Source organism: Sorghum bicolor, chromosome 6, assembly GCF_000003195.3.
Source record: "Sorghum bicolor cultivar BTx623 chromosome 6, Sorghum_bicolor_NCBIv3, whole genome shotgun sequence".
NCBI lineage: Eukaryota > Viridiplantae > Streptophyta > Magnoliopsida > Poales > Poaceae > Sorghum > Sorghum bicolor.
Window position 1 is genome coordinate 4259329 of NC_012875.2, and position 12047 is coordinate 4271375.

The 12047-nt window shown below is 39.9% G+C and overlaps 1 protein-coding gene across 2 annotated transcripts; it reads left to right on the forward strand.

The window, feature by feature from the left end:
• Positions 4537–11776, forward strand: LOC8067751 (pumilio homolog 3). Of its 2 annotated transcripts, XM_021463948.1 has the most exons (9): positions 4543–4941; positions 6510–7570; positions 7644–7785; positions 7858–7965; positions 9694–9906; positions 9979–10089; positions 10308–10493; positions 10953–11127; positions 11221–11776. In XM_021463948.1, the coding sequence occupies exons 1-9, from the start codon at positions 4696–4698 to the stop codon at positions 11295–11297; spliced, it is 2319 nt and encodes a 772-aa protein (XP_021319623.1). In that variant the 5' UTR covers positions 4543–4695; the 3' UTR covers positions 11298–11776. The 2 variants fall into 2 exon arrangements, 1 of the variants encoding a protein (XP_021319623.1); XR_002454390.1 differs by lacking the exon at positions 11221–11776 and having other exon boundaries at positions 4537–4941; positions 9979–10072; positions 10953–11086.

The window sequence follows — 12047 nt, forward strand, 5'->3', positions numbered from 1 at the left end:
TGATCATTTGCAACTGTGTAGAGTAAGACAACCATGTAGAGCATGTAGACAACCTTCGTTCCACTCTATCCATGATTGGAGACAAGTCATCTATTCTTGGCTTAGTGGTGCCCATTAGCTTCTTGTGTCATTTTTGTTAATATCCTGAGGTAATTTGAAAACCGTGATGCTTTCATGTTAGTAATGATAAGTGATGGCGTTGCCATATTTCCTTAGATTCATATTTAGCTTCTCTTAGAGCATCTCCACCATATCTCTTTTCTCCTTTCCCTTAAAATCTAATAAAAGAGATTAAGAATACTAAATAGTAGACTATCGGAGATATGTGTTCTAGCAAATTAAGAACGCCCTATCCTCTTTATTATACAAGACTCACATTTCAATGACAGAAAAAAATTGTTTATCCTTTCTTCTCTCCCTCCTGTTTCCCTTGTGTAGTGGCCTTCCTGGCGTGGGGGTACTACGACCTTTCTAGCACGGGGCATGGCGGCCTTTTCCTCCCTAGTGGTGGGGCATGGTGGCGTGCTATGGGGCACTGGCGCTGAGCATGGCGGCATACTATGGGGCAGCGACACTCCTAGCATAGGACACATAACATGTGACATCGAGGTGTGGCGGTGGCTTCTTGCATTGGCATTGGCATGGTGGCCTTCCTGGCGCATGGATGGATCGATACCGTGGGACCAAGAGGTCAGGGAGACAAGAAGAGAAAAGGGGATTGAGGAAGATATGTGCTTCTTCCCCTTTCTTTGAGGGGTTGAGGGGAGGATTTGAGGGATTTAGAAAAAGAATTACAAGGAGATCTAGTGGAACATGTTTTTTTTGCCTTGAATCCCCTTTATTGCATGTTATAGGATAGGGTATTGCATTTATTCAATTTGGTGGAGATGAGATGCTCTTATCTTATTTTCTCAGGGAGGATTTGAGGGATTAAGGAAAAAATAGAAAATGGAATTGGAAAGGAGATCTGGTGGAGCATGTTTTTTTCCTTTGAATATCCTTTATTGCTGGTTATAGGGAAAGAATCCCTTTATTGTCGTTATATGAAAAGAGAATTACATTCATTCAATCTGGTGGAGATGCTCTTATCTTATTTTCTCACATGCTGGTAGGGGTGGGGGTTTGTTTGAAGGAGCCACGTATGTATAGTATTTTTTTCTCAAACACACAAAAAATCCACTTATCATTGTATCAAGAAAAAGAAAGGAGTCTAAGAAGACTCAAAGCAAGCCCATTAGGGCATGAGTTTACATGAGTGATTAGCTAAAAAACAATAAACTTTTACTAGCGACCTAAATTGTACACATTATGGCCAAAATACATGTAAGATCTTTAGCTTCAACCACACACCACAATTTGGCCTCACCCTCATTTCTTTGCATGAGGAGCATTCAAATTAGGTGAGGTCCCTACAAAAAAACACAAGCATTCCTATGTTTCCAAATCCACCATACCACCATCAACACTAAGGAATTGAATATCTTTGCGATGTTGCCTTTTGATTTGCTACATTGTATAGAGTAAACACTTAATGAAACTTACTCTCTTCGTCCTAAAATATTACCAGATAGAGGGGTAGAGCATCCGAGCCTGGTGTGTGCTATTACAATCCGTCCAACGACAAAACTTAATCGCACACTTGTCTTGAGAAAACACATGACATGAGCAAACGTTGCACATTTTCATCCTCCTAATCACATAAGAACAATGCTTGGGATGGTTGAGACCTTAGAGAGTAGATTGTACTCACCAGTGGATATAGATTGATAGAACAACTTGCAAAATGTTCATATTATTAGCATAACTACTTGGCAAATTGATGAATATGTAATCCAAATGTTGCTAGAGTGCGTGGCAAAACACGTGTTCACTTGCTAGGAACTAGGATTAATGGATTATTATTGAGCCAACATGAACATCCCTAAAATCTTGAAACAATGTCATATTAATTCATATCATAGAAAATGAACACATTAGCGAATACATCAAACAGCTTTGGACAAAAAATCCAATCATTCCATTGTATTTAAAAATCTACATTGTTACACAATAGACCATGCTCATAATCCTATCAACATTAATGCTCTTCAAGACCTGACATCAAGCTCCGTATTGTCCGAGACCAAAAAGTCTTAAACAGTGTAGGTAGGATGTGTAGTTCTGAGCAATTAGGGTCACACTGCCACTTTCATTCTATGTGAACACTATTTATAGTGTCAATATTATACTTATTAGACTAAAATATCCCTATGCTACCGCTAGGTTCCAAGTATATTCACTGGACTTTAGGGGTACTTTGGTCCTTCTGATATACTCCCTAATAGTAAACCAAATTGGATTAGATTTCTTGCATTTTTGCAAAGACATGCACATGCATCTAGAAATGGCACAATGACTCTCCCAAATGGGTCTTCGTGGGACCCGCCGGATATGTATCCACGACGCCACTAAAACTATTCGAAGTGATTTTGTGCACCCACCACGATGACATTTTGGAGCTCCCTTCGGATACACAATTAGACTTCAGCACCTGCCAAGGGTGGGGTTTAAAATACACAACTGGGGGGCTACAAGGGTTATGGGCCTAAGCAGTAGCCGCTTGCGGATGAGTTTTCACATTCACAAAGTGAGTCCGCAAAATCATGCAATGTTGGGTTAGCTCAGCTATAACTTACCTCAATTCCAACGCACTCGAAATGCCTGGGTGCCTAGGTATGGGGTATATATAGCTCCACAAGCGCCAACTAACTGTTGGAAGCTTGGGCTACTTCCACAGGGTACATCAGAGATCTTCGGTGACTACACTAGAGAAATATCACGCCCTCTGCTACCCTAAGTAGTCGTTGCTAACCATTCGATCTCTTTTATTTGGTGCTCCACCAAAGAGGTTATAGTGTATTGTCCAAAGGACTAGGGCCTCTCTAGATGCACCTCAATATTCCAGTATGTGGACACACCAGAGAGGTCCAATATTCTCTACTCTTCTCATCCACCTATGCAACGATTGTGTGGTGCAACTTTGGTGCTAAACTTTAGTGTCTGCACTAAAAGTATGCCATGCACTTCTTGTCTGCCACCTTGGATTGACCTCACCTGATAACTTTGGTGTTGACTAGAAATCTTTGGTGCTTTGTCCATTGCACTTTTGAGTTGAATTTTTGTGTGTCCTTTTGTTTGTGCTTCTCTTTCTTGATGTCTTGAGTTTCTACCTGTTCTGTAGGGTTTTCAATGCCTCTCTTTGATTTTTAGGTGTTGATTGCTTGATCTCCACTCCACCTTAGCCTAGCTCAAGCATCCTTATTGCATTCCTAGGACTAAATACCTTGGGGATACTAGCAAATATTGTTAATCATAATGATTACATTGTCAACCAACCACCAAAATCAATAAAACATCACTGGGGTTTATATTTCTTATCACAACTAATTTGGGGACCAGATGATAGAGTTATGGACTTCGGAAAGAATCCAACTCATGCAAACTAGGATGCATATCGAGTGGTCTGGTTTTGCTTCCTAGATTAGATATCAAGATGAAATTAGCTTTTGTTATGGAGTTTGAGTCGGTTTTTATGGTAATTTGATGTATTCATACTCTAGTTTGAGATAGACCTACCATCCTATATAAATATAAAGGGCCATGCTCAATTGAGGATATCCACCACAACAATTTGAGACATCCTAGGTAGTATTGCTGATCCTAAAATAATCTTAGGAACACCAGACCTAATAGGGTCACATCCAGGCATGTTCTCACATGCTTTCTAGCAGATTTGGCAAACCGAGTTAATATCGGGTGGCTCTGATTGCATAGGGTTGCTATAAGGTTATCAATTTGCATTCCATATGTTGTAGCGCTTCGGTGTGCGGTCACATTTTGCACCAACATATGCATTTTAAACTATGCTTTTACTAGGATAAGAAGTTGATAACCGAATTAACTAATTAGTAAAGAACAAATTAATCTTTTGCCAAACTCTTTGTTTGATCACAAAATTGTTTGGTTACCTTGTATTTGAGGATAGAGTGAACAAGAAAAGATGACCATTACGACTTATCTAAGGTTAGTCTTATCTGAGAGCGTGTCTAAAATTGCTCTACGAATTTTGCTCTACAAATTCTACTGTGGAGCAACTTTAAAAAAAATAGAAATTTGTAGAGCACATGTTCTCATAATATCACTTTTTTCTTGAACATGAGCTGAACCTGTTTAGTAAAAAACTGAAAAAACATAGAATGGAACAGTCCCACACACCCTTTAACAATCACGTTGTCCCTTCTACCTGGAAAGCAACAGCAAAAAATTGAAACCAAAAAGCTTTTTTTTTTTTAAAAAAAAATCCAACCAAGGGCTTTTCTTTCTCCTTCCCAACAGGCCCAGCACGGCTCCTGAAGGGAATCGCATTCCTATCTCCTGCTTTACTAGCGTCGAATCCTAGTCCCTGATGCCCAAGATTTCCATTCCCTCCCGCCGCCTCCCCTCAAAACCCAACCCACCACGAGCCCAAAACCCCGGAAAACCCTAACCCTAGAGAAAAGGGCAGGCGCCGCCACCCAACCCAACCCACCCCACCCCACCCCACCCGGGGCGTGCCCATTTGTTGCCCGCGCCTCCTGCGGGGGTGGTTTCGTTCAAACCCAACCTAATTTTTCGCGAGCGCGCGCGTGTGCGGCGTTGCGAGAGGAGGCGGAGACGATGGCTCCGTTCGGCGACGGCGGCGGGGGTGGCGACGGAGCGGAGGCGCTGCGGGGGTGGGACCCGCTGCGCAGTGGCAGCGCGCCGCCGACGATGGAGGGCGCCGCGGCGGCAGCGGTGGCGGCGGAGAGGGTGTTTGGCGGCGGCGGCGGCGGCGGCGCGTCGTTCTTCTCCGGGATCGACGGGCTCGGGTTCGGCGCGAGGATGGACGAGGTCAGCAGGCGCCGCGGTGCCGCCGGAGCTCAGGTGAGGGGGTGCTGCTGCTCTTGAGCTCGTCGATGGTTTTGGTTTCTTTGGTGGATTTAGATTGGATCGTTAAGGTTGGGGTTTGCCATTGCCATTGTTCCGTCGATGGGCCTCTGAAGATTAGAGATGCATCTCACGGTTTCTACTCGGATTAATTCGATCTTCTTCTTGTGTTCTTTGATGCTTGGGTTGGGATTCGTATTTTTTTTCCCTTTTATTAAATAGAGATGATAAGGTTTCTGTGTGCAACGAAGTTGGCAGAAACGTCAAAGTCACCATCTTTGGTGTTGTTTGGATTCCAATGCTAAAGAAAAGTGTTTCTTGTCTTGAGTGACATTCTGTTGGTTCTTGCAGGTGTTTGTATTTCTCTATTAGATTAGATATAGATGCTTGGATGTCAGGACGGATGTGTTGTTGTCTTCTAAATATAGCATGGGATCTGTGTGATTTTGCTCAAAAGATTTGGATTTGCCACAGGTCCTTGTTTACGAACAAATCAACATCAGTGTAGGCGATATATATTGGGAGCCGCCTACTGCTGATGATGTTTGCTGTTATCTAGTTCGCTAGTACTTAGGAACTACGTTTTTTGTGTACATTGGCCATGTCCAGACCATCAGATAGAATGGCTTGCTTTGATAACTCACCAAGATACATAATTTGAGAAATAATTTCTCTTCTTCTCTTCCATGTTGCATGAGATGCACTTTTTCGTCTACTCCCTTCATCCTGAAATACAATGGGTATCCAAACACTCAAAATTTGTCCCAAATTTTAAGAGATTCTTCTTCTAGGTGAACTAACCCTGGCACTCCGCTTAAAAAGGTCACATTCACATGCATCCTACCATTACTTTCTATTACGAACCCATGGTAAACATGAAGGGTTACATGTGTCATTTGGTTTACCACATAATCCTAGAATTTCTAGGATACCTTATATTCCAGGACAGAGGGAGTATTTAAACAATTATTTTTCTTAAAATATAGCTTTAATTTAGCAGATGTCTGTTTCTACCTTCATTTTTGGAGACAGATTATTTTACATGTCAATTTGTTGGATGATTAGCTTCAATCTGTATTTGCTTGGAACTGAACTTTCTATTTCTACATGCAACTTTTCTTATCTGTTCTGGTGCCACTGTGCTCGGGGGCGGAGCTTGGAATAGGGCAAGGATGGTGCTTAGTAATGGAAAATTAGATGTAAACCATACTTTTGGGCATGTTAATCATGGTTATACACTTTAATGAAGGTACTGTGCATATGGCTAAAGGGGGTAATATGTGCAGTGGTTGGGCTGGATTGGGGGTGGGGGGTTGGGGGGGGGGGGGGTTGTGGCACTGGCAGCACCTTCCCAGTATGTTGTCCCTTGTTGTGGTACTGGCATTCACTGTTATGTTTGCATTCTTAATGATTTACTTTGTACCTTTTTTTTTGTAAAACCTCATACCTCTAACATCTTTTTGTAATTCTTCTGTTTAACTTTGTTACTTTCATTTCTTTGCCAACTGTTGGAAGAAAATGCCTTGTTCATATGAAATAATTTTGGCTTTATATATTTGCTTCAGGAACATTTTGGCAATTCTGCATCTTTATCTGGTGGACCACCTGGCCTCCTACTTAATGGTACGGGAGACTTGGATGAACGGCAGTTTGGACCGAGCAGAGTTCATAGTGGTGGCACTATGTCAAATTACTCTGCATTTGACATGGGTTCACTTTGGACAGACATGGATCTTGACAATGCTGAATATCGCAGAAATATCCAGAATCGCTTTGTGTCAAACATAGAAAAGATGAATGCTTACGGCAATAGGGATTTTAATGCTTCCTACATGGCTGATTCTGATCTTTCAGATGCTTTATCTGGGTTGAGGCTGTCTAATAGCCCAGTAGTGGACCAAAGGAATCATGGGGAAGAGCTACTAGATGAAATACTCAAGCGTCAAAGAGATTTCTCTAAAATTGGTGATGAAAACCGATCACCTTTGGTTGGTAATGTTTTCCGCGCACCTAGGTCAGATGTGCATCCATCACCAATGTATGGAGATGGTATTTTACGGAGGCAGACCAGTGCATTCGATGGTTCCAATGTTTCAAGGATGAGTCGCCATCACATAAAGGGTGTTGATCACTTATCTTTGGCTGAACAGCTAGCTATAATGCAATCAGGCAACTTGCCTAGAGGAAATAATCTTTCGCGCAATGCGGCTATGACTAATATGATCAACCCCATGAGCAATAGATACAACAGCAATGCAGACTTTGATTTGGTTAGGAGTCGAAGGGCACTCCTTGAGGATCTACTTGCACAACAGTATCTGCAGGAAGATAATCTGTCATATAATGATAGTAGGATCTATCATGATGAGCCTCGTTTTCCCTATTCAAGAATGCAAAGATCTGTATCTCATTTTTATCCAAACTCGAGGCACGTTGCACATGGTGATCGGCAATCACGGCTCTTCTCCCTCAACAGAAAGGCAATGGGTAGAAATGTTGGATCACAGGTCTATCACGACAATACATTAGCAAACTACCAGGATCTGTCTTCTTTGGATAATGCAGATAGAAATGGACTTGATTCAGTGGAGTTGATTGATGTTGTGGGTCGCGTTAAGGAAGTTAGGCAAGTCTTCCTCTACATTTCTGTTTTTTCAACTGAAAATTTCATCTCATTTATTTCTGTTCTAATAATGCAGCATGGATCAATATGGAAGCCGGTTTATTCAACAAAAACTCGAAATTGCATCACTGGATGTTCGGGAAAAAATATTTCCAGAGATATTATCCAATGCCATTGCTCTAACAACTGATGTTTTTGGCAATTATGTTATCCAGAAGGTATCTGTCTATCCTAGTTGGATTATTTATATTTCTTGTGTAATCCTAACACATGTATGGTGGTGTTCTCAGTTTTTCGAGTTCGCTACAGAAAGTCAGTTAATCCAATTGGCAGATAAACTCAAAGGTCACATTTTGGAACTCAGCCTCCAGATGTATGGTTGCAGGGTAGTTCAGAAGGTCTGTTCTATGTTTAGTATTGTGTATATATATTCTGTCATCAAAGCTTTGAACAAAATATGTGATCCGTCTATACTTTGTACCTTTTGTGTATGGACATGCAATGTTTTGTGCAATTATTTACATGGTCTCTTTTCCAAATAAAAGTTCTGAATTTAAATTCTTAATTTTTTCTGTTGTTTAAAACCAAAAAAAGTTATATGATTATTTTCGTCTCTTAGTTCACATTAACCTGGCTAATGCTGTTTCTCATATAATAAATGGATTTAGTCTTCAGCTTACTTAGCACACATGAAAATTATGCATGAAAGTAGCCATAAGAAATAGATTTGCTTATATAAAGGTGTAGGGGTCTATTGGCTGGGCATATGCTGCTTACGAAGGTGGTGCTGGGCAGTCCCTGGTGATGTTGCAATTTAACCACAGAAACTTATACCAAATTTCTTTTTCCCTATTAATGTAGTAATTTCGGGCTAGATTGATGCGACTTTACTTTTCAAAGTTGGAAAATTTTGGAATTGCTTGCTTTTTCTTTCCAACAAGTATTGATGGTTTCTTCAGGGGCTTGCAATTAGTTTGTGTAAAACATTAATAATATAATATGATTTTAGTATGATGATTCCATTTATTCTGGTGTATAAATGTTGCCAGTTACCTTAAGATTTACTCCCTCTGTTCAAGAATACAAAGTCGTTGAAGTTACCTTTCACCATTGTTTTCTCATAAAATATATCATTTGTTCCTGCAAAACCAGTATTGTATGAAAGCATTTGAAGTTTGTGTCAGAATTGTATAGATTTTTGTACACCAAAACACTTGGTATTGTATAAATTTTTGTAATACATGAAGTTCGACTTTTTTCAAAAAAAGTGCTCCTCCTGCACCAAGTCATTATGTTGGTCTCCAGTCTCCGCCAATATGTTTTATGATATCTAGATTCAAATTTCTATGATCAGTTTGAGTTGGAGTAACATGTATTTATTTTTAGTGTTAACATGCTGGATATTTAGTTGAGGAATACAATACAGTTTTTTTACTGTTATGTCATGATTTCTGACTACTCAATATTGCCCCTCTGTTTGTGCACTGTTACTTTGTTCATTGTGGTGTTATTTTTATTTCTAATTCTAATTAATCTCTAACCCTAGTTGCAAGTCCTTTGGTGGTTCTGTGCCTTTTAAAATAATCTCAAACTGCCTCTTCATTTCACATGTGACATTGTTATGGAAGCTTCATCCCCAATTATATCTGATTTATGTCCTAAATTACTGAACTTTCACTGGAAAATTCAAGGGTCTAGCAGACTGTTAGTTGGTTTTTGGTTTTAGGATTGGCTTCACTATAGGACTTCCTGATCATCATGTGGCAATCAAATGATTTTTGTTGTTGTTGTAACCTCATTCGTTAGCTTGTGGGAACAACAGTTAAATTCACTCTTGGAAATCTCTGCTTACAGCTGCATTGCCAACTCAATTTATATTAATTCTAGCCTTAACGGATGTCATCTTGTGCGTTGTCCATGTTTGCTTGAATCTCCTTAGTCCTGTTATTACTATCTATGGCAAATTATCCACAGTAAATTGTTGTGATCCTTTTGAAACCCAACGGTATTAGAACCAGATGCATTATGATTTTTAATTTCTTTTTGTTGATCTCCTTCACCACGTCCAATGAAGTTTAATCTATCCCTGTGGTGCTTTATGAGATAATTTCTGTTCATATTAACAGGTTTTGGAGGTAGTTGATATGGATCGAAAGATCGACATTGTTCATGAGCTCAAGAATTATGTTCTGAAATGTATTGGTGATCAAAACGGTAACCATGTGATCCAGAAATGCATTGAGTGTGTTCCTGAAGACCGCATTCCGTTTGTTATTGATCCTATACTTTCACAAATTCTTGTTCTATGCACCCATCAATATGGCTGCAGAGTCATTCAGGTACATAACACGTCATTGCCTTTTTTTTTTAAGATGAGTCTTTCCATGTACTAACTAATTCCATTGTTACAGAGAGTTCTGGAGCATTGCCATGATCCTGTGACTCAAAGTGCTATCATGAATGAAATTGTGCAGCAGACCTTCCATTTGACAGATGATAAATTTGGTAACTATGTTGTTCAAGTATGTGAATTATTTCCATCCCTGTATGTGTTTATTTGAATATCTAACTTTTGATTGTCATGGTACATTGGAATATTCACTTCAATAAACTCAGGAACTATGTTAATGATATTTGAGCAAAATCAAGCTACTTTCTCTGCTGTGCTGTGATATTATGTTGCCTTTGTCTCTGGTGTACTAACTTTTTTATTTTTAAATCCGTTTTGAACTTTTTATAGCATGTGTTGGAACACGGGAAGCCAGAAGAGCGTTCATCCATCATTCAAAAGCTCTCAGGGCAAGTGGTCATCTTGAGCAAGCAAAAGTTTGCTTCTAATGTCATTGAGAAATGTTTGGCTTTTGGAACACCTGAAGAACGTGATAGCCTTATTGGGGAAATCATTTCATCTGGTCAAACATTTCAGGTTTGTCCTATTTTTATATTGCTATAAGCTGGTACATTTTAGCATTCCATAGACAAACCATTCACTTTTATGCTTACTTGATCAGTGTTTCAAGAAATTAAGATTACATCTGCATTTTTTTTACCTAATTCATGTCATGGCTATATTTTTCATGACAATAATAGATGATATTCTGGTATACATTTCACACAACAGCAGCACTGCAGCACCATGGTTCTTTTCTTTTCTTGTGTACCTAGAATTATTTTCACATCTGTTGCTAATTTCCTAAGAGCCTTGTGGAGTATTCTGGGCACAAGCTGCTAGATTTCAATGCTTTGGTTTTTACTCTGTTTGAGCATGCATGCATGCCACATGTATAACAAGTTTGATGGTGCTCTTAAAATTTTTTGGAGTTTATTGCTAATGCAGTTTTTCATTCATGACTCATGATCATGACTATATTCATCTGTTTTGCAGGAATTAATGAAGGATCAGTTTGGTAACTATGTTGTACAGAGAGTCCTTCAGACATGTGATGACAAATACCTAGAGATGATCCTGTCAAGCATCAAATTACATTTGAATGAACTGAAGAATTACACGTACGGGAAGCACATTGTGGCACGTGTCGAGAAGCTAATCGTTACAGGAGGTAAGCAGACAGCAAATTTTTTGCATCGTGATGCAAAAAGAATTCGATGCTCTTATACTGATGAACAAAACACTTTCTGGTTTCTGATTTCAGAGAAACGAGCAAGGATGGCGTCCCTGAGTGGCCAACATCAGCAGCCACCGAACTGTACAGCTGTAGACGCACACTAATCCCTTTTTATGCATTGGCGTCAAATACGACTACACACTAATCCCCTTTCACGGATTGGCGTCAAATACGACGAGCAGGTGGCATAAGTGACGCGGAAAGTTTGGTTTTACTACATGGTTTAAATAGGGTACTTGCAGATAATCAAGGATTTATGTTGCCTTGCCTGTATATAACCAGGTGTGGTGTTTTCGGGAACCCAGTAGTTAGATGAGAAGTTAGGTTTTCGGCACTGTAAATCCTTTTGGCCATGTACAAGTTTATTACATACAGTGGATAATAGATGTACATTGTGCTGGAGCGTTAGCTTTTGGTAGTAGGTGAGAGCGGTGCTGTGTAATATATCTGGTGCTGCTCTTCTGATGAAGTCGGTAGAGAGAGCTCCAGTGCTGTTGGTTCCACCGTGCGACGTACAGTTGCTCTTTTGTAGCACTGATGATCCTTCATCAAATCTTTGAATGCTCGTTTTTCTTTGTTTTTATTTCTCTTTCTTTCATGGCTATGTATGCTTGTGTCGTCCCCTAAATTTTTAGCGAGGCTCTGGGATCTTTTTTGATAATATTTACTATGTAAAAATTGTAATACTTAGGGCGTGTTTGGTAGGGCTCTGCCATCTTGTTATAGTACCGGAGTAGCTGGAGCTGGAGGAGCTACAAATCGTGACTTCTCTCAGCTCTTAGTTCATTTTGGTCGGAAAGAGAAAAATGACTCTTATGATCTGTGATGCTACAGTACAGGATGTAGGAGCCGGA